The sequence below is a fragment of the Elgaria multicarinata genome, chromosome 7, assembly GCF_023053635.1.
Source record: "Elgaria multicarinata webbii isolate HBS135686 ecotype San Diego chromosome 7, rElgMul1.1.pri, whole genome shotgun sequence".
NCBI lineage: Eukaryota > Metazoa > Chordata > Lepidosauria > Squamata > Anguidae > Elgaria > Elgaria multicarinata.
The window spans coordinates 61,947,613-61,973,024 of NC_086177.1; the positions used below are offsets into that span (position 1 = coordinate 61,947,613).

The window sequence follows — 25,412 nt, forward strand, 5'->3', positions numbered from 1 at the left end:
TCCAATGTTACTGTTATGTTGGGCAAATGCTTCAACTTAATGTTCAGCCTTTCTCAGAACACACATTTCAGTCACTACAAGACACTCATATGCATCTCTTCATCCAATTAAAGATCCTGATTTGCATTTCCATGCGCAGTATACTTGAGTATGTGGCAGTATGAATGCAGCACATGACTCCAGGGAGTCTCATTTTTCTTTCCACAGGACATCTTACTTCTAATTTCCTCTTTCTTCCACTGGGAAACAGGGATATCAAAAGGTTGGCAGACCACTTAGCAAAATCAGTTTGGCATGCCAAAAGGCATAAGCTTTCATGAACATTTGTGCATTATATAATATTTACCTAAGAAGTGTAAGAGCAGGAACAAATAAGTAACTTTAGCCAGATCTACACCAAGCAGGATATGACACTTTGAAAATACTTTGAAAACTGTATATGGAGTGTGTCCTGGGCCCCACTGTTGTCACTGTTATAAACCATTTAAAGTAGTAGTGTAGATACTGTGTCAGTTTTGGTAGCAAATATATTTTATAGCCTGGGTTTTCACTGACAGAAACTTTAGGAAGTTTTATTTTGATGTTATTGCTAGATCTGTAGCACATTGCGTACATGTGATTGTTACCCTACGCTATCTGAAAGTGCACAAACTGGGCAAATTTCCCCCTCTGCTGAGAAACCATGAGACAAGAGAAATGTTTGTTAAATGCAGCATCTGCCTATAATTTGTCTACAACTGTCATGTAAGAAGAAAGAATGCGGTCACATTTAACCACCAATAATAAAACCCGAACATTCCTGCATTCCTGTCTCACACACACCAATATCTATTGCTTGGGATTTATTCTGGATAAACCAATTCTTCTCTCCTAACACAAAGATAACAGTCCACCTGGTTTTACTCTACAAAAGTCCAAAGTGCAGTTTTATCTTTAACATGGGGAAAGGAAAGACTTGATTTCATTGCATGACCTAGGTTGGCACTGGAAATTTAAAAAAAAGATACAGTTTATATTTTTGTCAGTGCTAAAAGGGAGGGTCTAGCAGGTTTGAGTTGGATAATATAAATAATAATAAAAGCACCTGTAGCTGAGACACCACCACTCTCTTAAACACAGTGCAGAAATAGTTTAGTTAATAAATAACTAATACATTTTTAAAAAATATACATATAACATTTTTAAGCTGTAGGCTCTGTTTGCACATAATGTGACATTATGTCTCTAGATTAACTTTTGGATTGTTTAACCACAAACAGCCCAAAGTGTCTGGGTTCACATAGAATCATAGAGTTGGAAAGGGCCTTCAAGGCCATTGAGTCCAACCCCATGTTATGCAACAACCTCTGACCAGGCTGATCACAGGTTGATTATGCAAAATGGAAGCAGCTGTTAAAAGACACAGGAGGAGCCTTGGCAGAAAGCAAGTTATCAGAAAACTGTCATTGAATACTACCAGCGGACCTGGTAGTTTTCAATGCCAGTCAAGTTACTTGGCACCTGAAGCAGAATTTTCCACAAGCATCTCTCTCCTCTTCCTTGGAAGAAAAATACCCCACCATCATGATATGATAACACTCTTCAAATACTTAAAAGGTTGTCACACAGAGGAGGGCCAGGATCTCTTCTCGATCCTCCCAGAGTGCAGGACACGGAATAACGGGCTCAAGTTAAAGGAAGCCAGATTCCGGCTGGACATCAGGAAAAACTTCCTGACTGTTAGAGCAGTGCGACAATGGAATCAGCTACCTAGGGAGGTTGTGGGCTCTCCCACACTAGAGGCATTCAAGAGGCAGCTGGACAACCATCTGTCAGGGATGCTTTAGGGTGGATTCCTGCATTGAGCAGGGGGTTGGACTCGATGGCCTTGTAGGCCCCTTCCAACTCTGCTATTCTATGATTCTATGATCACAAATTAAAGAAGTAAGCATGTGTCACCCTTTCATTGTGACACCAAAAAGCAGCTGCTGGTGGCTGCTCCCTCACTCTCCCTAATGGTAGGGCCAGCATAGTGAGCAACGGATGCTGGTGGCTCCAATTTCGGTGGGGCTGTGAATCTCTTTTGGGTTTCAACCAGAACCAGCCAGAACTCTAAAGAAGCCATCCAAGGTGCTGAACCCTATCCCCAGAATGGTTTCAGCATCTTGGATAGTTCCTTTAGAGCTCTGGCTGGTTCTGATTGAAACCCATATTCACAGCCCCACTGAAATTGGAGCCACCAGCATCCGTTGCTCACTATGCTGGCCCTACCATTAGGGAGAGTGAGGTTCTGATTGAAACCCATATTCACAGCCCCACTGAAATGGGAGTCACCAGCCTCCACCACTACTTATGAGGCGTAAACGTCAGGGCCGGGGTAATCGGACTGGAAAGCGCTGCGAGGCTAGCCTCTGGGGGTCTCCCCTCCGCAACCGAATGCCCTCGTTGAACAGCAACACTGTCCCAACACACCTGGAGGCACCAGGTGGCGGAAGGCTGCACGTGGCGCTAATTTCCCGCTGTGTCGGCAGGCAGTTCCCACACGGGGTTTTGGGGCGGGCGCGCGGGCGCGAGCCACGCAGGCTTCCTTACCTCGACTAGAGCCCGCCGCGCGGGAAATTTGATGCGCCGGCTCTGACGCGCATTCTCCCCGGTGTGCGCCGCAGAAGTCTCGCGCCGAGCTCCAACAAGCTCTGGCGCAGGTCCCTAAGGAGGCGGCGGCCGAGCAAATGCTGTCGGCGGGTCGACTAGGCGAAGGAGCGGATTCGGGCGGGCTTCAGCCAGCGCTAAAGTGAAGGAAGCAATGCTGCTGGTGGTGACGGTGGTGACGGTCGCTGCCGCATCGGCATCTTTCTTCCTACACGCGCTAACGCCCCGGGCGCCTCATCTACTGAGGGAAGCCAGTAGCCCAGAACCTTTCCGGCTTTATCTCGCCGCCTTCCACCGCTTGCCCTGGCCATGACAAGGGTGTGATGGGGGAAGAGCCGCTCTCTGGGGCGTCTCTCGTCTTATAGCAGAGGGCGGGAGCTCGAGGGAGTTTCTCTTTGGTCTCTCCTCCCCCTGACTGCGACAGCCGCGAACGCGACAGGGGATTCCCTCCTTTTGAAAGACAGAAAGTTTGGGCTGGATGTGGACGCAAAACCCGCCCGAAGCATCTCTTCCAATGAGGAGAGGGGAAGGCTGCTCTCCGTTTCCTTTCATGCACAGATAAGGCCTCGCTGCAAAACTCTGCGCAGGTGAGTGACAGGTGATGTTATTCGTTGACCTGTTCGCGACTCTGGAGGACAAGGTCGAGCTGATACCGGGGCGCTCCTTGGGGAGACATCCCCGGAAGCCAGTACAGCTCCTCACCATCTGAATTGGAACCTAGTAAAACTATTTCTGTTTTGTCGTACTCTCTTAACGGTGTAACCCCTTCCCAAAGTGGTGCCTCCCCGTCCCCAGATGTGTCAAACTTCAACTCCCATAATTCCCAGGGCACCAGGTTGGAGAAGGGTGGCTGTGCATCCCTATATACAGGTTAGCTGGAAATAAAGCCCATTGTTCGGTGGATGAAGTAAGTGCAACCCAAAGCTGAAGTCCCTGGGATCCACTAAGAATATAAAAGCCATGCTGGATCATGCCAAGGGTCCATCTAGTCCAGCATTCTGTTCACACAATGGCCAAATCAGCTGCCCACCAGAAACCCACAAGCAGGACATGAGTGCAACAGAACTCTCCCCCCCCCATGTTCCCCAACAACAACGTATTGCCTCTGATACTGGAAGTAACATAAAACCATCAGGACTAGTAACCATTGATAGCCTTATCCTCCACAAATTTGTCTAACCCCCTTTTAAAGCTATCCAAATTGGTGGCCATCACTACATCTTGTGGCAATGAATTGCATAGTTTAACTATAGTCTATGTGAAGTACTTCCTTTTATCTGTCCTGAATCTCCTACCAATCAGCTTCAAAGTAAAAGTTGCAACTCTGAATAAAATTTGCAATTCTGTACACATTTGGGAATATGGGTCATTGAACTCAGCAGGAACTCAACACTAATCTGGATGGCTTCAAAAGGGGGTTGGATAAATTCCTCGAGGCAAAGGCTACTAGCCCTCATGGTTGTGTGCTATCTCCAGTATTCGAGGCAATAAGCCTGTGTGCACCAGTTGCTGGGGTACATGGGTGGGAGGGTACTGCTGCACCATGTCCTGCTTGTTCATCCCTGGCCGATGGCTGTTGGCCACTGTGTGAACAGAGTGCAGGTCTAGATGGACCTTTGGTCTGATCCAGCATGGCAGTTCTTATGTTCTTACCTTGGGGTAAGCATGCTTACGAAGTAAATTCGTTGGAAATCAATAGCTGCTGTTTCCCCAAAGAGCACATGATCTGCCCATTGAGCTTCGTAGGTGAGAAGCGGTTTGAATTAGGTCTCTTCAACACTCTCCACTAACTCCCCGGTCTTTCTTATGACGAGGATAGGATGCTAGAGATTTCCACACAACAAAAGGCATTTCTGCTCACAGAAAATGGCTTGCTACAGGAGCAAAGTACGTGCTATGGTTGGGGAAAGGGACTCATTCTCCTAACGACCTAAGAGTTCTGACTCCGATGCACAAGGACTCTTTCCGCCTCATCCAGAAAGTTGGCAAATAGCCGTCTTACTGCTGATGCTCTTTCCACTGCCCTAATTCTAGATGTTTTAGGCTAGTTATCATTTTTAGGGAAGGGAAAGGCACTGGTTTCTAAAACAAGTGTTCGTTTGTTTTTATGGCAATGTATATCCCGTCCTTCTAACGCATCAGTGAGGACGGCTAACAATTAAAGCCAACCCTAAAATACAACAACCTTCCTTCCCGCGCCCAAAAAGAATATAATAAAAAAGAGGCATGGGATAAAAACTTATCAATCGCATTAAACAAACGCCTGCTCAAAGGAAACGGGAGAAACGCCGCAAAAGAGCGGTGACTGTGTGGTTTGGCGCTTATTTACGCACCTCGGCTCAAATGAATGAAACCCTCCCAAGTCGGGCAGAGAGAGTGGAGCAGGGCCACAGCACCGTCCAGACGCCCAGCGCAGGGTGATCTGTGCATTGGAGAAGACTCTGTTGCAAACGTTCATTGATACTAGGGATGTGCTCCGCTTCTAATCGGACCGGAAAAGCAGGAGCAGAGTGGGGGGCTTCGCCTGCCCTTAAGGTGGAGGCGAAGAGGATTGGGGGGCCGGCGGAGCGTGGCGAAGAGGATCGAGGTGAAGGCGTATCCTTTGTCTCGATCCGGAGCTCCGCCGGAAAGGTAAGTGGGGTTTACCGGGCCCTGCCGCTGTCGCTGTCACCCATGCAGCGACGGCGGCAGGGCCTGGTAACCCCCCTCCCTGCCTTCCTCTCCCTTACCTGCCTCCGTCCGCGGTCCGTCAGCGTCTTCAATTGAGCCCGCGGTTCCACCAGGAAGCCTGGGCCGCTTGCGGCCCAGACTTCCTGGTGGAACCGCGGGCTCAATTGAAGATGGCGACGGACCACGGACGGAGGCAGGTAAGGCCCCCCTCTCCCTTGGTCCCTTACCGGGCTCTGACGCCATCGCCGCATGGGCGGCGACGGCGGCAGGGCCCTGTAACCCACCCACCCGCCCTCCTCTCCCTTACCTGCCTCCGTCCGCGGTCCGTCAGCGTCTTCAATTGAGCCCGCGGTTCCACTAGGAAGCCTGGGCCACAGGCTCAATTGAAGACGGCGACGGACCACGGACGGAGGCAGGTAAGGTCCCCCTCTCCCTTGGTCCTTTACCGGGCTCTGCCGCTGGGACTGCCTTGAGTCTTGGCATGCATATGTATCCCTGGACAAGCTATCATGGTGGCGAGTTTGAGGTTTCTAAAGTGCAAATTGACGGAGCTATGGAAAGGGGTGTGAATGGGGTGCCCGGTTTTCATAAATTCCCCAAAACTCAGGGGATGATGGGACTGCCTTGAGTCTCGGCGTGTGTGTGCACCACTGGATAAGCTTTCATGGTGGCGAGTTTGAGATTTTTACGTGCAAATTGACGGAGCTATGGAAAGGGCTGTGAATGGGGTGCCCGGTTTTCATAAATTCCCCAAAAATCAGGGGATGATGGGACTGCCTTGAATCTCGGCGTGCGTGTGCATGCCTGGATAAGCTATCATGGTGGTGAGTTTGAGATTTTTAACGTGCAAATTGACGGAGCTATGGAAAGGGGTGTGAATGGGGTGCCCGGTTTTCATAAATTCCCCAAAAATCAGGGGATGATGGGACTGCCTTGAATCTCGGCGTGCGTGTGCATGCCTGGATAAGCTATCATGGTGGTGAGTTTGAGATTTTTAACGTGCAAATTGACGGAGCTATGGAAAGGGGTGTGTATGGGGTGCCCGGTTTTCATAAATTCCCCAAAAATCAGGGGATGATGGGACTGCCTTGAGCGGGGGCGGGGCGGAGCGGCCCGATCCGCAAATCGCTGATCTGGAAGTGAAGCAGAGCGGGGGGTCTGTGCACACCCCTAATTGATACAAGGGAAAAAATCTTATGAGCTCGCTCGACCTGTCACAGACTACTTATGTCGACGTCGCCCTCTAGCGGATTATGTACAGACCGCACCTGACGAGCGCGTCGCCAAGCTAGGCCTTCTCCACGTGTGAGTGCAGCTCCCAAAGGCGTTTCCTGTTTGCTTTGGCCAGCAGCCGTTTCGTTGGGGGTGACAGGGTAGTTCATAATTCATCAAATTTAATCTCTATAGAAACCATGCTGGGTCGGGGAGTGAGGCTTACTGAGCTACTCTAACAAAGTCACAGGGAAGTACATAAAATTTGAACGCTTGGCCTAAAAGACGCATTTTTAGCATTTCCTAGCGTGGTTAGATTCTCCCCTCCTTCCCCCCCCCCCAAAAAATCCCTTGTCACATTACACTCCCCCAGTGCTTGTCTTTAAAAAGAATATAAAATAAAATTCATCACAGCCAACCACCCAAGGGTGATTTTTTTTCTTGCCTCTTCACCCTCCCCATATGCCCATATTCATAAGATGAACATAGTCACATACTTCTGTGAGATTTATTTGAGGGAAACTAATTTCTGTAATGTTCACCAGTGAGATAAGCATAAAATAATGGGAGGTGCGGAAAGAGGGGATTCTCCACCAGCTGGTGAATAATATAAACCTAAGGCTGACTTGTTTAATGATTATCTGAACAAACACAAATAATGGATGATAAAATAAAGTGGGTTGAGAAGTAGAAATGGCTATTAATATAAAACACTTCCCAGTGATTTTGGATGTGTCAAGGCAATTATAACAGAAGTATGACTTGTTTCAGTTATAAGCTGAAATGTAGCCTGTACATTACCAAGTAGGCAAACAGCATTCAGGTGCTGTTGAACTGTGAGGCTAGCAATTCTGTGAAAATGTAGTTTGACAGATAATTCTTGAATTAGGAAAACCTCTAATCTGGGGAACATTCTGATTCTGACTCATCAAGGTGCGATGTTGATAGCCCTGCCATTTGTTAAGAATGACACAAGTGTTGGAAAAGTGCCCTCTCTGAAGCAGAGTTGCTACGGTAGTTGCTAACGAATTGTTGCAAAATGTCTATGAGAAACCATTCCAAGGATAAGCAAAATCAAGTATTGTTTTCTTGAAGAACATTCAACACCTATCTCTTTGTATTGAGACTTGCCAAAAGAAAATGCAATGTATTCTCTTTTTCAGCTAGAAATTTCCTGTTTGGTGTCTACATATGTGACACCAGAGAAGATAGTATATAAAACCTAGCTGCGTCCCTAATTTAATTTATATACCACCCCAGAGCCAAAACTCTTTGGGCAGTTTACAAAAGTACACGTTCACAACTGCATAATAAAACATGGCTGAGAGTATTCTAGGATAGGGGTGCAAAACTATAATTGTGGGGAATTGCTCTCTTCTCCAAAATGAAGCAAACCTAGAATAGTAGAGTTGAAAGGGGCCTATAAGGTCATCGAGTCCAACCCCACCCACCCCGCTCGATGCAGGAATCCACCCTAAAGCATATCTAACAGATGGTTGTCCAGCTGCCTCTTGAATGCCTCTAGTGTGGGAGAGCCCACAACCTCCTTGGTAATTGGTTCCATTGTTGTACTGCTCTAACGGCCAGGAAGTTTTTTCTGATGTCCAGCCGGAATCTGGCTTCCTGTAACCTAGGTGGTTCTGCCCCTGGAACTCTCCAGGCAGGGAGGTGGAGAGCACATAAAAGAGTTATAATTTACATTACTGACTGCAAGTATGGAGCTGGTAGGGGAATTTATTCTAGGTTATGAGATATATGGGACACCTAATATTTCCTTGGCACTATATTAAGATTGAAAACCAAAACAGTCCCTGACTGGAGCATTTCAATCTAATAAACTACAAAAAGAAAACGGGGGTAGGTAGAGAACAAGAAAACAAGAAAATTCAGGGAGACTGTAGAGCAGCTAAATGGAGATGTACTCTGATCCAGGCTGATGGTATTGTGGGCTCTGCTGTCCCACCTCACCTTCAGCCAAGCGGAATGGCAATAAATAGATAACACAACAGTTTGGGGAGGCAGGGGGAGAAGGAGTAAGTGTGTGTGTTTGTGTATGGATAGGGTACCAGTATAAGTGTTTCCTTGCTAAAAGAATCTTATCCATCATCAGTTATACAAGAATGAGACAGCACAGGAGGCACACTGGGCATCATGGGGCAGATCTTTCAGTACCCCTCCCCCTTCTAACAGTCAACTGTCTCTCAGAACTCGCTGTCAGAACAGCAGTTAGAATCTAGAACAAAACAAAACTTTAAACGCAATACAGCTAACAAGGTTCACACAAGGCACATTTATCCACAAATGACGTTACCATTGGCTAAAGAGCATGATTCAAAAACCAGTTTTGTGGAAGTCACACATTTGTGTAGTTCATTTAGCGAAGGTTTTGCTGTTCCTGGCCAGGGTGAATGGTGCTTCCTGGCCATGTAGCGATGAGCGTCTGGCTTTTTCAAGCAATTCCTTTCATTTAAAAGTGGTTCGACATGGCACTGAACTTTCTTACAAAAATGTTGACCCTATTCTAATATATCACCCATGTGATACATATTATTTTGGGCAGAGGCCTCCAGCTGTATGTCTTGGAGAAAAGGTTTTCCTCAGCTTAGATGGATTTGAGAGTAGCCTTTTGCCGTTGACCATCCCTACTAGCATGGTGATGCCACCTGCTGTAGTCAGTAGTGCTGTCTTTGTGAAAAACTCTCGATTGCTTCTAGTAATAAATGAAAAAGTTTATATTTATTTCTATATAACATGGAACAGCTGGAAAAGGTCACATGGAATTGATAGTCCTGTTACTGACATCACCAACATAGACTGCTGCTTCTCTAAAACAGACACCATCTGTACAGAAATTGGTCATACTGTTATAGCTTATAAGCCAGGGGGCCCAGCTTCTTACAGCAACGTTTTCTTCTCAAAAGATGGAGGCTACTCATTTAGCAAAATATTTACTAATCAAGGCTACAACAGTGTGATTGGTGTCTACAACTTTATATCCTTGTCACAAATGGCAGTACTCCTCAACACGACAACAGATTATAAGGAATCTGCTTATTTCTCATATGGTGGTGCACGGTATATGCAGAACCGCAAGGGTTCATTATTTTGCCTAGAATCCTGTGGAAATGAGACTGTTGTAAGCTTAATTCCCCCTGGCTTGAGAGGTTTTATAATCCTTTGGACAAAAGATTCATTCATGTTCTCCTTCAACAATGGCCTGACTGTAGATCCCATCAAAGTGCATCCCACTGATAAATATGGTAATGAGTCACTCCCTTTGCATGGCAATGGCCTTTGTAATGTGGCTGTCAACAAAAACGAGATTGTAGCCATTACCAGCAACCTGAACCTTTTCTATGGAAGCCTGGACATAGTATCCACAAAGATGGTATACATTGGGGAGAAAAACAGCAACAAGACTGGTAACAAATGTGAGATGCTAATGTTTTTGAACAGAGGGGTGTTTATAATCTTCCATCCTGTTCGCAGCAATGTATCTGAATATTATAATTTTCAGAAATGCACCATCAATGTACAGGACACACTCATGACTTTGCAACCACCACTGGAGCCCTGTCCTGTAGAGCTCCTTAGTGGCAGTTTCCATAACAATATGTATTATATTGATATGAAGCAGGAGCTTCATTTTAATGTCACATTTGTGCCCAAACCTGGCACTGGGACCCAGCCATATGTAAGTGTGAGCAATCCTCATGTGCTGGCATTTCAGGCACACCTTTTAGAGGATGGCTACTCTAATGAAAACCCAAAATACAGATTGCAAATCAGGCTGCTACAACAGCAATTCTCAGGTATGGCTCATCATAACTTCTACAATGATATTTACCAAGGTAGTCTTTCTACTGTCACTGTGGACATCTACAATAAAGGCATATTCTGTATTGACATGCATCCATTGACAGCTCTTATTGCAGTAGACTGTCCACCTAAGAAACATATCAGAATTGTTAAGACTACAACAGCATGCAGCAAAGGCCTTTTTAAGAAAACCATTCTACAGAATAATTTCACGTATTTAATTGATCGGAATGTATATGACCCAATGTTCCATGGCAGAAAACATTTAGCACAGGAAGACCTTCATGTTACCTATAAATACGATGTTTGGGGATGTCCTCTTCTCATATATTATGACAGTCAGTGGCTTCCACTTCTTGAATTGTGGGACAATGATAAATTTGTGGAATATGTTTCTGCCGATTTTGTACTGTTTGAAATACATGGAATGCATAATTATGATTACCTTTTGAGTGAAGTAGAGGCTAACTGTATGTCACAGGCTCAGAACTGGACCACACAATTAAATGTTTCTAAACCAGAACTAGATAGTGCATGGAACAGATATAATTACAAAAGTTGCAAGGGTTCAAGAGGAAATAACTCTTTACCATCAGCTTCCTCAAAGTATCAAGTTCTGAACAAGAATGAAAAGAACAGAATATTATTTTCACAGTACAATGGCATTTATGTCTTCAAAGTCATTGTTGTAGATACATTATATAGCTACTGTGAACTAACAACAGTTTTCAGTGTATATGTGCATGGTGCCCTCCCAAAGTCTGATATCAATGCTGGTAAAACATTGGTTAGTTTTCTGGTACTCATATTTGGCTCAATTTTGATGGTATACTACTTTCCTAAATTGCTGAAGGAAAATGCAAGAATGAAATCAGTTTGGTCCTAATATTTAATCCTATGGTGCCACATTCAAAGAAATTGATATGGGAATCAGTTTAAAAGATTCATCTTAATGCAACAGTACTGAGAACAAATACGATTGTAAACTAATCTTTTTAGGATTAGGCTTGTTTTAATAAATATGAGTTTATTAGAGGCAAGTTATCAACCAGAACTGTTCTTATGCTAGTTATCTGGCATTTCACATATGAGCACATTTAACTATAACTTATTTTATAAAATCTTTGTCATATATATTATTGTTTTATATTGTTTAAATTCTTTTTTAATTCTGTAATGAATGAGTAAATCAAACTTTTTTATTATACTTTCTGTTATAAGACTTTTTTGACATTGTTTTCTGTTTCTATTCTCTAAACCTAGAACTTTAATTAATTTTATGAATTCTCATATTCTGATAATTACAGCTGTTTTTTCTGCTTATTCAGAATTCTATAAGTATATTTCTGGATTTTTCTCCTCCATTTCCAAGAGCAGAGGAATGAGTTACATCTTATTTTTCCTTTTTTAAATAAAAGCTTTTTAATGTAGTGTTTTTCCCATGTGACAGAAAACTAGTCACAGTCCTGAATCTTACCGTCTGGATATTTAGCACACACCACCTGTTTTACATGACAGCATGGAATACGTGATAGCCTATGTAAATGCTGTGGCCTGCCTCTCTATAATTCTGCACTCTTTTATTCTGTGATCCAAAAATGAAAAATATAAGTAATGTGTTGTATGATTAGTATTTATTGTGTTCCAACACTCCAATATGGAAACATGACTCACGATCTTGATCAGAATTGGAATCAGATGCCAAGTACAACCAGCCATAACACTACTACATTAGTACAACATTCTCAGATCCTTTTTGAACATTTTTTAGTAAAAAGAAGGCATGAACATAAACCTCTCACTACCTTTACTTAGACTGCTAGCTGCTACATGCATCATGGCACCTAATTGTCTAACAATTAGACAATTGCTCAAGTTTTAATAATTAAGTTAGGTACACCAATCATCTTTCTATACTTAAGGTTATATATAAAAACATAATTGTAAGAATTTTGTTTTAAAAAATATAGGGGAAAAACAACAGGTTCTTTAACCCACCACTTTGTAGAGCACCAGAAAAATTTGTAACTAACTAGAAATTAAAATTCTACCTCACTATTGTATAATAGTTGTTCAGTTATTTTTATATATTGTTGTCCCCTTATTTTGGCACATATAATCACCTCTTAGCTGCAGTTCTACATCTTTTGTAAGCACAATTCAAACATATTGAATATTGCAAAGGGTAGTATCCAATGGTACTCCTATACAGAGTAGACCCATTGAAGTGACCCATACCCAATGATACAAAACGTATATGTTGTTAGCTGAAAACCAATTGCATTCACTTTTTCTGTATCAGTAAAGATACTCAGTTTACAAAGAGGGGTTTTTTTCCACTTAAAATGCTTTTGTTCTATACACACCAGCCTCTTTAACTTATGTTTCTGGGTTGTTGGGTTTTATTTTGTTTTCTGCTTCTGGCATATTGGAAACTAGATACTATGAGATAATGGTAGGAGTTCCGATGAAGGAACTCTCTTCTGTTCTTGGAATAGTCTATAAGGATACAGTCCTATGCATGTTTAGACAGAAAAAAGTCCTACAATTCCCTGCATTCCACAGCCACCCATGGGAATTGTAGGACTTTTTTCTGCCTAATGATCCATCAGAGTACACCCAAAATCTCTTTAGCCATGAGCATTTGCATTTGCACTTCATGCATGAAACATGCCAAGAGTGAAAATGTTTAATGTAAAAATATATTATTATTTCATATTTGGAAGATACCTAATCAAAATTAGGAGGAATTTGAAGACATAGCGGGGCAAATACATGCTATCACTAGGTTGAATCCATTCTTAGAATAGAGCCATTAAAAGCCATGGGGCATTAGCTATTAATGACTAATAGATTTACTCTAAGTTAGGGTGACCATATTTTGGAAACCAAAAAGGAGGACAACATGGTCGCCCCCAAGGGGGCGTGTCCAGTACCAAGGGGGCATGCCCACCCGAACATAGCCTTGGTCACATGTCTGATTTTACAGCACACATTTAATAGGGTGACCATATTTGGGAAACCAAAAAAGAGGACACCGTGTGGGGGGGGGGGAAGCAGCTTTCTGAGTCCTGCAGAAAGTACGTTATTCCCCCGCCACCTTAAAAAACCCGATTGGAGTGGAGGAGCGGAAAGGATTTCGTTCTGCACCACCACCATCCACTCCAATTGGGGCCTTTTCTATAATGTCCACGAATGACCCACTTTTCCCTTTAAGACCTCAATTGGAGCTCAGGGTGGGGGAATGATGTGCCTCAAGAAAGCATGTCATTCCCTCCTGCCATGCTAATGGCAGCCTTAAAGGGGAAGGTGTGTCATTCCAGGACATTATTGAAAATTATAGAAAATCCCCCCTGACACCATGGAAAGAACAAAAACCAGGACAAATCCGGGGAAATCCTGACAGTTGGTCACCCTACTCTAAGTTTAAGTCTGGATCCAACCCAGTGTATTTGCCTAATATTGTCCTATAATTTTATTTACTACAGCACAAGTGTGGAAAATACTGTCCACGATGGATTACATCAGAGTTGTATAGAGCAGAACTTTAGAAGCTCGATGCTCCCCTAGGCAGAAGCACAAAAAGTGAATTTTGTTGTTTCCCCCTCCTCCCTGAAGGCCCACACACACACAAATTTCTTTCCTCCTGTGGGGGACCTCCAGAACAGGGTGTTGGATTTGCTGAGAGAATCAACAACTGGGTGGGATGAGCTTAACTCTATCCCCTGTTTTCCCTGCTCAAGATTGTTTTCACTCCCCTCTCCTCACTTTGGCTCCAAGACTAGTTGGGCCTTATGTTCGCTAGGGTAATGTGTAGTTCTGCTCCTAGAGATCATTTATCTTGTCCTTCCTCTAGGGGGCTGAGGGCAGTGTTTTATTTATTTATTTATTTATTTATTACATTTTTATACCGCCCAATAGCCGAAGCTCTCTGGGCGGTTCACAAAAATAATTCTTGAATACAGGATACAGGAGAATTGGTGGGGGCATAAGCACCCATTGGCCTAATTCTTGTTTTGTTCAGTCAAATGGTAACTTCCATTTTTGATATCAATGATCTAGCCAGCAAATCAGAAAATTGCTTAGTTGCTGGACCCACTTTCCTAATGACTGTAAACTTACATTTACAGTCCAGGTGGTTTGAGTCAGTCACCCCATTGTAAAAGAAAAGAAAAAGAGCTTTACATTTTGGATGCATTTTGGACTCTCTCTCTTAAACTCAGAAATCAAGCGCAGTAATTCACCAGCAGGGGATTTGGATGATGGCTCTGTGAATGACCATGGCAAAGAAATAGCTGTTGAGGTATCTGTCCACCTTCAATCAGAAGCACAAAGCATTGACACTCTTTCTCATGACATATCTTCTCTTCCACACCTTCTGAAGATGCTACATGTGCTGAATCTAAATAGAGCAGCAAAAGCATATAAGTTCCCTCAAAAGAAAGAGAAAAGCAAAAATGCAGCCATAGTCACAAATGCACAAAACCCAGTTGGTTTGCTGTTGTTTTAAACTTCTCTGGTGGCTTTAAGATGCCAAAAGAGCTGGCAAAGATATGGATTTTTGTTCTGTTCTGTAATATATATATCCGTGTTCACAAATCCATTTGGAAATCAGTTCGAAGCTGTTTTAAAATTCTCTTTAGCAGGAATTTTATTGCACATAAAATAGGTGTATTTTGCAGATAGGATACTTCATTTCAGTTTTTGGTGCTCTCCAGTCACAGTAGCAAAACACGAAGGAAAATACACTGACATGAGCTGTTTTTGTCATGTCCATTGGGAGGCATAAATTCCTGAATGTGCCCAGCACTAATTTAAACAGATATTGTCTGTTTTTGTTTGTATTTTATGCTTTTTATGGTTTTATATTTTGTATATTTGTTTTTTAATGTTCAATGTTCTGTAAAGTGCCCAGAGAGCTTTGGATATGGGGAGGTACATAAATAATAATAATAATAATAATAATAATAATAATAAAACAAAAAAGGAAGATAAGCCTGTGCAGGCACCCTGATAGGATGCCAACTGACCAGATGTTCTAGGGGGTAGTAATGACCAGCTTAGAAATAGGATGTTACTTAGCACAATAGCACTTGTTGCAATTGACCTTACTGCAAAATTGTTGATGTTTGCACCTGGCAGAAAACAGTTGCACATAGAGTAAGGTTAGCAAGGAAAGCTCTCTCACTCACTTTGATGCTGCACCTGGGGCTGCTATACTGAAGGCTGCAATCCTAAGCACACAACTCATTACACTCTCTTCTTCCCACATTTCTTTTAAATAGGGTGACCATATGAAAAGGAGGACAGGGCTCCTGTATATTTAATAGTTGTATTGAAAAGGAAATTTCAGCAGGTGTCATTTGTATGCATGCAGAACCTGGTGGAATTTCCTCCATCACAACTGTTAAAGCTGCAGGTGCCCTGCCCTCATTTAAATCTGGTCACTCTAGTATAGCTCCTGCACCTTTAACTGTTGTGAGGAAGAGGGAATTTCACCAGGTTCTCCATATATACAAATGACACCTGCTGAAATTCCCTTTTCTGTGCAACTGTTAAAGATACAGGAGTCTTGTCCTCCTTTTCATATGGTCACCCTGTTTTAAACAGCACAAGACTATCAATAATTTGAACATATGTGAAGAGAATAACACAAAGAGATAGAAAAGCACTCTCTGCCTGCCACCTCATGCGGGGTGGGGGGTTCCTCTTGGTTAAGAAGGGAAGCAGCCAGCCCGTTATTTTTCAACTTGCTGCTCCAATTGTTTTACTCGTTGTAGATATTCAGAGGAGCTGTTTGGGAGAGAGAAAGGAGGACTAGATGCAGCCTTCCCCCACCCCTGTTCCCCACCCACCACTCTACTCAGTGAATATGTGTGGTTCCAAGTTCGAGACAACCTGTTTGGGATTTCTAAAAAGTGTTTGATGTTTTGTTAGTAAGAGTTATTTCTTTGATGTATGGTGTTGCTTACAATTAAGGAGAATATGTAGTAACAAAATGTATATACCGAAGGGGTTTTTTTTGTTACCACTGAAAGAATAGGAGAATCATGAACTGAGAACCTTAATCAGAGCCAAACAAGATGAAAAAAAAAATTCCACCCCCCACCCCACCCCAAAACATTGGGTTTCTTCATATAGTGACTTGACTCAGCATAGTTGAAATAGAATTTTACTGGTACTCCATAGTTGTGTTTGGAGTCTAAGATGTCTTCTATTGTGCATTCTCAGCTATGCATTGATGAAATTGTATATGCACATGTGTACACACACACAACTTTTGTATTCATGTATGTTTTTATATCTTGAGTAAAGTTAACATATTGTATATGTATAATGGGTCTTCATTTTGGATGGATTCGTTTTGAAAAGACCCATATTGTATTTTGGAATGGGTTGCAGGCGACACACACAGAGGGAGGATGCAGGACCGAGAGAAAAGTGGTTCGATAATAAGCAAGCACATATAAAGGGAAGAGATGGAGAAAAGGACATGGACACACAAATGTGCATAAAGCCACACAAACTGAAATCTGATGTCAATTGGAGCATCTCACCTGAGAAGCAACTGGTACATTTGTGTAATCCAGTGATTAATCCAGTGATTAAGAGCCTGACTATTCATTTGGAAGTGATTCAATCACTTCCAAATTTAAAATTAGAGTGATTCCTTAGGGATGCATAAAATAGAGGTTTGTAAATTAAAATAAAATAAAATGTATGTGTGTTTTAAATGAAGCAAGCAGAGCCAGCCTTAGGGGTCAACAGGCTCGGTGCTTACTGGAGCACCCAGTTTTGCTGAGGAGGGCGCCAAGCTGAGCTCAGTGGCTGTGTTCTTTGAATGTCCCATCTGCAGTGAGCTAGGGTGGCCAAAAGCAAGGGTCTGTAACCTTTCTTTCAAGGTTCTACAGGTTGTTTGGGTGCTAACTACAAAAATGTCCATTCTTCAGCTTTAAAGTATGTTTCTTTTTCAATTTCCACTTTGATATCACTTGTGCTAGGTAAAAATCAGTGGAGCACAACTTTATGTTGAGGCACTGCTACTGAGCACTTAACACTTCAAATACTATAAACATAATAATAATAATAATAATAATAATAATAATAATAATAATACATAAGCTGTAAGAAGTCAATTGGATACCCGTTTTTATTTATAACTTTTCTTTATTATTTTTAAAGATAAAAATAATGGATATTCAGAAAAAGAGTAAGCTTACCAAAAAAACCTAGGAACTGCTAGAACCTGTATTATATTGTGACAGAGGGCTTGGCTTTGGCTGCTAGATCATCCTCCATCATCATCAAAGCGTGTGTGTGTGTGGACAGGGGGAAAGTGGTAATTCCTCCTTCAATTTTGTTTTGTTTTGTTGGAAAGCAATATCAGCTTGCACTGCTTCTCAACACCATATACCAAAGCCCCACTGAGTTCAATAGCATAACTCCAGGGTCTCTAAAGCTGCAGTATCTCAAAGCAAGCATTATTTTTAAAAGGTTGGGATTGTATTTCACACATCATCTGGTAAAACAGGAAAAGCATATTTGTTCCTTGAGCAAATGCACGAAGGGGAGGGACAAATGTGCCTTAGCACGTCCACCCAGCTGTTACATCCACTAGTATGAACAGAATATAGTAGGATGTACATATACATAAAAGGCTGTATCTGCGGTATAGAAAATCAGTTGCAATTTGATGTGTGGCTTTGGGTAAAAGAGCAATGACTGGGTAGAACTTAGACTACTAAGTACGTGGATGAGCACAGGATAAGGGTCTCTGACCATTTAAGGATGATGAGTATATTTGGAATCTTGGAAGAGTGTCGTGTGTGCTTTCACAAAATGGGGTGCCATCAGGCAATTGTACATATATAAAATGGCTACCAGGGTGGACATGGCCAGTGACAAAACACTCATTTCCCAGAAGGCAAACTGGAAGTCTAAAAGAAAACAAACTTGTCCAAAAACCTAGGTACCAGGCATAGGTTGGGTAGGATGACCATATGAAAAGGAGGACAGGGCTCCTGTATCTTTAACAGTTGCATAGAAAAGGGAATTTCAGCAGGTGTCATTTGTATATATGGAGAACCTGGTGAAATTCCCTCTTTATCACAGCAGTTAAAGCTGCAGGAGCTATACTAGAGTGACCAGATTTAAAAGAGGGCAGGGCACCTGCAACTTTAACTGTTGTGATGAAGAGGAAATTTCACCAGGTTCTCCATATATACAAATGACACCTGCAGAAATTCCCTTTTCAATACAGCTGTTAAAGATACAGGAGCCCTGTCCTCCTTTTCATATGGTCACCCAAAGATAGGGTCTGAATTCCAAAACCCAAAAGCACTCCTTTGAATTCAGATAAAGATGGCACTGGAGGGCAGGACTTCACTCTGCAGCATGCCAGCCTACCATTTTAAATAAGTAATCTTAAGACATAAAATAAAATTTAGAAGGGCTAGGAAGCTTGGCAGGCACCAGGAGAGCTGTCGGTGGGCACATTGATGCCCTGAGGCAGCACAGTGCATCCCCTTCCCCCACCCCGGAATAGGAATATAAATTCCCTGCTAGTTCAGACCAAAGGACAATCTAGTCTCAGTGGCCAGCCAGATGCTTCTTGGGAAGCTCACAAGTAGAATATGAGAGCAATCTCTCTCTTCCATTGATATCCCCCAGCAATTGGTATTCAGAGGCATACTGTCTCTTAGACTGGAGACAATATATACCCTTCATGATGAGAAGGCTTTGGTAGCCATAGCCTCAATAAATTCGTCTAACTTGAAATTTGCATTTACAAGTTACATTTTGAGGAATATAATATTTCCTTGTCAGAAGAACTTCAGCTGTCATCAGTTATATAGGAAACAAATGACACAAACTGGAGGATGTGTTCAAACCTACAAGTTCAAATAGAAGCACTTTGGTTCAACAATAACAGACTACATCTGTACTGTCTGCATTTTGACTTCTGGAGTAAACCAGTTCTGTTCCTCTCTGTTATCCATAGGCTGAGGGGGGAAATCTAATACCCAGCTACTGCTTGTCAGAATATCATATGACCGCATCCTTGGTACTCCTCCCTTTCATACTCTTAATGCAGCCAACTGCCTCTCGGAATCAGCTGCCACAACAGTTGGGAAGAGAACTCTGAGAGAACCATAGATAACACGCTGCAGTTATTCAGCCCCCATGCATTAGGTTACAATTGACCAAAGGGAATCAGATCATGTTATTGGCGAAGTCTGGTACCTTTCTGGCCCTATTACTGAATTTCTGGCTGTGCTCAGTTAAGGTGAAAGTTGGCTCCTGGCCATGCAGCCACGAGCAACTAGTTTTTTCAACCATATCTTTCTTTTCAGATGCAGTACCGACAGGTCTTTTAATAACTTTCATTAATACTGACCCTATCCTACTAAAGCACCCATGTCCAAATGTATTTGATGGAGGAATTTCACCAGCGATTTACCTTGGGAAGAACGTGTTTGTCAGTTTTGATAGATTTGAGAGTAGCCTTCTGCCAGTTTCCATCCCAAGTCACTTTACAACTTCACCTGCCAGGGCCAGCGCTGCCATCTTTGTGCAGACCAAGCGGATGGTGCTAGTGATAAATGGAGAAGTCTTTATTTATTACTATAGGAGATGGGACACATGGGCAAAAGCAATCGGGATTAATAATCCAGTTACTGAGCTTTCAAACTCTCATTGCTGCTATGCACCACAAGATCCTGTCTGCAATGAAATCAGTAATCTTGTTCTGGCATATGACACAGGCAGTTTGGCGAGTGAGAGTCAGATCTTTTACTCAAAAGATGGAGGATACACATTTCAGTCTTTTCTGAGCAGGCCATACAGGGATGGCCAACTGCTTGGTGTCTACAATTTTGCTTCCTCATCAGAAATTGGAATGTTCCTCAATCAGAGTGAAAATAGTTCTGTAACTTATTATTTCACGTATGGCAACTTAGAATATATGAGAGATGAAACAGGCACACCGTTTGAGATAGACATACATGAAAATGAAGAACTGCTAATGATACATCCCCCTGGCCTGAGAGGTTTTATCATGTTATCGACTGAGGACGTATTTGTGAGCTCCTCCAACAATGGACTAACAACAGAAGAGATCAAGGTACTTCCCAGAGACAGCTATCGGAACACGTCCCTCCCTGAACATGATGTTGGTGTTTGCTTTGTGGCTGCAACCAGTACTGAAGTTGCAGTCCTCACTAAAAATCAACTTTTTTATGGAAGTCTGCATATGACATTCAGCCAGCTGGTGCATCTTGGGGAAAATAATACCACAAGCCCTTGTGACGTGCTGATGTTTGAGAACACTGGAACAGTTAGCATAATCCGCCCTGTTCAAAGCAACACAACTGCATATTTTCGTTTTCAGAAATGCACCATCAACATACAGGCTAGGCTCATGACATTGCAACCACCACTGGAGCCCTGTCCTGTAGAGATACTTAGTGGCAATTTTCATAACAAAATGTATTATATTGATATGAAGCAGGAGCTTTATTTTAATGTCACATTTGTGCCCAAACCTGGCACTGGGGCCCATCCATATGTAACTGTGAGCAATCCTCATGTACTGGCATTCCAAGCACAAGTTGTCCAGGATGGCTATTCTAATGATGGAAACCCAAAATACAGTTTGCAAATTAAATTGATAGAGCAGCAGTTCTCAGGCATGTCTCATCAGGATTTTCAAAATAACTCTCGATACAGAAAGCTGTCTTCCATCACTGTGGACATCTACAATAAAGGCATATTCTGTATTGATATGCATCCATTGACAGCTCTTATTGCAATGGACTGTCCACCTAAGAAACATATCAGAATTGTTAGGACTACAACAGTATGCAGCAAAGGCCTCTTTGAGAAACGCTTACTGCAGAATTTCACATATTCAATTGATCGGAATGTATATGACCCTATGTTCCGTGGCAGAAAACGTTTAGCACAGGAAGACCTTCATGTTACCTATGAATACGATGTCTGGGGATGTCCCCTTCTCATATATTATGACAGTCCATGGCTTCCACTTCTTGAACTGTGGGACAATGATAAATTTGTGGAATACATTCCTGCTGATTTTGTATTGCTTGAAATAAATGGAATGCATAATTATGATTATCTCCTGACCGAAGTAGAAGCTAATTGTATGTCTCAGGCTCAGAACTGGATCACACAAATGAACAGTGATCGTGAACTGGACCTAAATACTACATGGACCAGAATTAATTATGAGAGTTGCAAGGTGCCGAGAGGAAATGACTCTTTACCATCAGCTTCCACAAAGTATCAAGTTCTAAACAAGAATGAAAAGAATAGAATTTTATTTCCCCAGTACAATGGTATTTATGTCTTTAAAGTCATTGTTGTAGACACATTATATAGCTATTGTGAACTAACAACAGTTTTCAGTGTATATGTGCATGGTGCCCTCCCAAAGTCTCACATCAATGCTGGTAAAACTCTGGTTAGTTTTCTGGTACTCATATTTGGCTCAATGTTGATGGTGTACTACTTCCCTAAATTGCTGAAGGAAAATGCAAGAATGAAATCAGTTTGGTCCTAATATTTTATCCTATAGTGCTACGTTCAATAGAGATTAATAGAGGTATAGATTTAGACATGTAACAATAAAAAATGATTTGGTTTCCTAACCTATTTCCTAACCTTTTTAGGGATAGTTTTAATAAATATGGGTTTTATTACAGTAAATGCCTACAGTAACCATTTTATTTGTTTTGAAGTACATTCAGTTGTATGTGTGCATATATTTAATGGCACCATTTCATCGTCTTATTTTCAACCCTTGCATTTACTGGCAATATGGACATCCAGCACCCTATTTTGTTATGCTAGCTTTTATTGTTTATATTTTTACATGCCAATTGTAGCTAGTTTTAAAATGTCCCCAAGCAAATTCACACTTTTTTCCAGACATTACAAACAGCACAAACATGTAACATGCTGCAGCACATTTACATATCCAGGCACATTCCTGGCAGTTGTCATTATGGTATTATATGTCACAAAGAAAAGAAACACATTCTCAGGATGCAAAATAGGTTTATTGACAAGAAGCCTGACGCGTTTCAGCCTGCTCTTCATTTTAAGGCCTTCTTCAGGGGGTAGAAGGAAGCGACTGCAGAATTTCTTCCAACAAATGGAAGAAATTCTGCAGGTACTTCCTTCTACCTGCTGAAGAAGGCCTTAAAATAAAAAAACAGGCCAAAACATGTCAGGCTTGTCAATAAATCTGTTTTGCATCCTTGAGAACATGTTTCTCTTCTTTGTGACCTGCTCTGGATGATCATCTTCTTCTGGTTTTTCATATGGTTTTATAGGCACATGCTTACTCTTCAAAATATTCCTAACAGACATTACTGCCCTAGTCCAACTAGCTTGTACAGAGAGAAGCAAACTTGTAAATATGCATCTGTAGCTAAGTGAGGGTCTCTATACAGATTTAGATGCCCTGGGTACAGTTCCCTCTACAATTGATCTGTTCGGACTGTGCACACATAGCCCTATTATTTATTTATTTATTGAATGTCAAAAACTATTACAACTATTCTCTACCTACCCAGATTGCTAGCAATTCTTCTACCTATCCTCTCTGGTTTCCCAAAGCAATGGATGCTTGAGTAAAAGGGGAAGATTTTTTGTTCTTCAATAGGGAGATTTCCACTGTGATACAATTGAACTAGATTTAGTTGTTTTCCTAGTGTGCACGGACCCCCCGCTCTGCTTCTCTTCCAGATCCGCGATTTGCAGATCAGGCCGCTTTGCTCCGCCCCCGCTCTGCCTATGTCCGCTCCGCTGCGGAGCTCCGGATCCGGATCGGAGCTCCGTTTTCTCCCCCCATCGGCTTGCATTGAAAGCTAAAAAAGTATACAACTTTTTTTCTGTTAAAGTTAGAAACCTCAAGTTTGGCACCATGACACCTCATGGAGGTATACACACGCATGCCAAGTTTCAAGCCAATCCCATCATCCCCTGATTTTTGGGGAATTTTTGAAAATCGGGCACCCCATTCACACCCCTTTCGATAGCTCCGTCAATTTGCACGTTAGAAACCTCAAACTTGGCACCATGATAGCTTATCCAGGGATACACATGCACGCCAAGACTCAAGGCAATCCCACCATCCCCTGATTTTCGGCGGGGCTCTAACCTCTAATGCACCACCCATAACCCCAATTCACACCCCTTTCGATAGCTCTGTCAATTTTCATGTTAGAAACCTCAAAATTGCTACCATGATAGCTTATCCATGTGTCCACATGGATGCCAGGTTTCAAGCCAATCCCATCATCCCCTGATTTTTGGGGAATTTTTGAAAATCGGGCACCCCATTCACACCCCTTTCGATAGCTCCGTCAATTTGCACGTTAGAAACCTCAAACTCAGCACCATGATAGCTTATCCAGGGATACACGTGCACACCAAGACTCAAGGCAATCCCATCATCCCCTGATTTTTGGCGGGGCTCTAACCTTTTAACTCACCCCAAATCAAGTCCCATTTTACAACTACGTCAATTTGCATGTCAGAAACCTCACCTTCAGTCCCATGACAGCTTACCCATGTGTCCACATGAACGCCAAGTTTCAAGCCAATCCCATCATCCTTGGATTTTTGGGGAATTTATGAAAGATGGACACCCCAGTATCTGCAGACAGCTCAATGGGCCCGTTTCAAAGGAAATCCCAACATTTTTATTTATTTATTTATTTAAGGATTTTTATGCCGCCATTCAGCCAAAAAAGGCTCTCATGGCGGCTTACAAAAGTATTTCTTGACAGTCCCTGCCCACAGGCTTACAATCTAAAAGACATGACACAAAAGGAAAGGGGATTGGGAGGGAGGAGGAGGAGGGGGAAAAGGAAAGCAAACTCAGGCACTACAATCTTAGTTGGAAAGTTCAGCAGTTACAGTTGGTAGCAGGAGGGAGGGGGCTCTGAGCTGGAGCTGGACCCAGGCACGGTGGAGAGGTGCCTGGCTGCTGCTTCCTCCCTCACTGGTGGCCTCTCTAGAGACAGTTGGTGGCAGGAGGGAGGGGGCTCTCAGCTGGAGCTGGACCCAGGCACATGCCATGAATTGGGGAGTAGAGATAAACCTAAATATGAATCTTCTTCCACACTTGAAAAATTGATTTGGAACTTGAGCACAGGAAGGACTTCTCCCCTGAGTCAAAGCAAGACACACAAAAACCATCCCTGCGAGGTGGGCAGGGGAGGAGGGAGGGAAGGAAGGCAGGCAGCAGACATTTCTGGGGGCACAAGGAAGTGAGCCAAGGATAGTTTCAAAGCCAGTAATGCATATAAAATGGAATAAATAAATAAATAAATAAATAAATAAATAAATAAAGGAGGGGTAGAATTAAAAGCAGCAGTGTTGCTGAATAAACAACAAGAAGAATTTTTTTTAAAAGGCTATATCTGTCTTTTACCAGTAAGAGGGGAGTGGATGTTCCCAAGGGGAGGGGGAATCATCTGCCAATTTGACTGGTCCTGTCTAGGTACCAGTCTTTCAGAAGCAAACGATCACTTCAACTCATGATAGGCATTCTCTCCAGTGATTTACCTTTGGAGGGCTCTGATGGCCCTCCAAAGACAGGAGAGTGCACTGGGCACGTCCACATGCCCTAGGGGAGCTCATCCCCTTGCACCACATCTATTCAGTTGTTCCCCAAAGTTAGGGTGGGTAGCAGTGCTGTGTTTTATATCTCTTATTATTGGCTTAGTATATGATTTCAGGTTGTGTTTGTGCATTTGGTGGGGCTGCTGTTTTAAAAAACACTGGGAAAAGTCCGTTCAGACTAAGAAAGAGAAGTTCCCAGAATCCCAAGTTACCCATTTTGCCTATCCCCTCTTCCAACTTTGGGATCATGTAATCATGACTGGAAGTTGACTCTGCCCCTCAGCCCTTCGAAAAAGGTACATTTTCCCGCTGTTTTACCCGATTTTTCCAAAAATTCTAGCAAGCGAACCGCAGCATGCAGAGAGCTGAGAATAGGCTCAAAATGACCCCCAGCCACGACTCTCTAAGCACAAGAAGTTTCAGAAAGA

At 42.6% G+C, this 25,412-nt stretch overlaps 2 protein-coding genes across 2 annotated transcripts; both read left to right on the plus strand.

The window, feature by feature from the left end:
- The first annotated feature begins 8,836 nt into the window (after window positions 1–8,836).
- Window positions 8,837–11,215, plus strand: LOC134401939 (cation channel sperm-associated auxiliary subunit delta-like). The gene has a single exon (XM_063131301.1). The coding sequence runs from the start codon at window positions 8,837–8,839 to the stop codon at window positions 11,213–11,215; it is 2,379 nt and encodes a 792-aa protein (XP_062987371.1).
- An 8,334-nt stretch (window positions 11,216–19,549) lies between these two features.
- LOC134401109 (cation channel sperm-associated auxiliary subunit delta-like) lies at window positions 19,550–21,910 on the plus strand. Its single transcript, XM_063129832.1, has one exon. It carries the CDS (start codon window positions 19,550–19,552, stop codon window positions 21,908–21,910), a length of 2,361 nt encoding a protein of 786 aa, XP_062985902.1.
- The last annotated feature ends 3,502 nt before the right edge of the window (window positions 21,911–25,412 follow it).

What these genes read in the sequence shown, in the direction of transcription:
- LOC134401939 (XM_063131301.1), top strand. Translation starts at nt 8,837, where the DNA reads ATGATTCAAAAACCAGTTTTGTGGAAGTCACACATTTGTGTAGTTCAT.
- LOC134401109 (XM_063129832.1), top strand. Translation starts at nt 19,550, where the DNA reads ATGTTATTGGCGAAGTCTGGTACCTTTCTGGCCCTATTACTGAATTTC.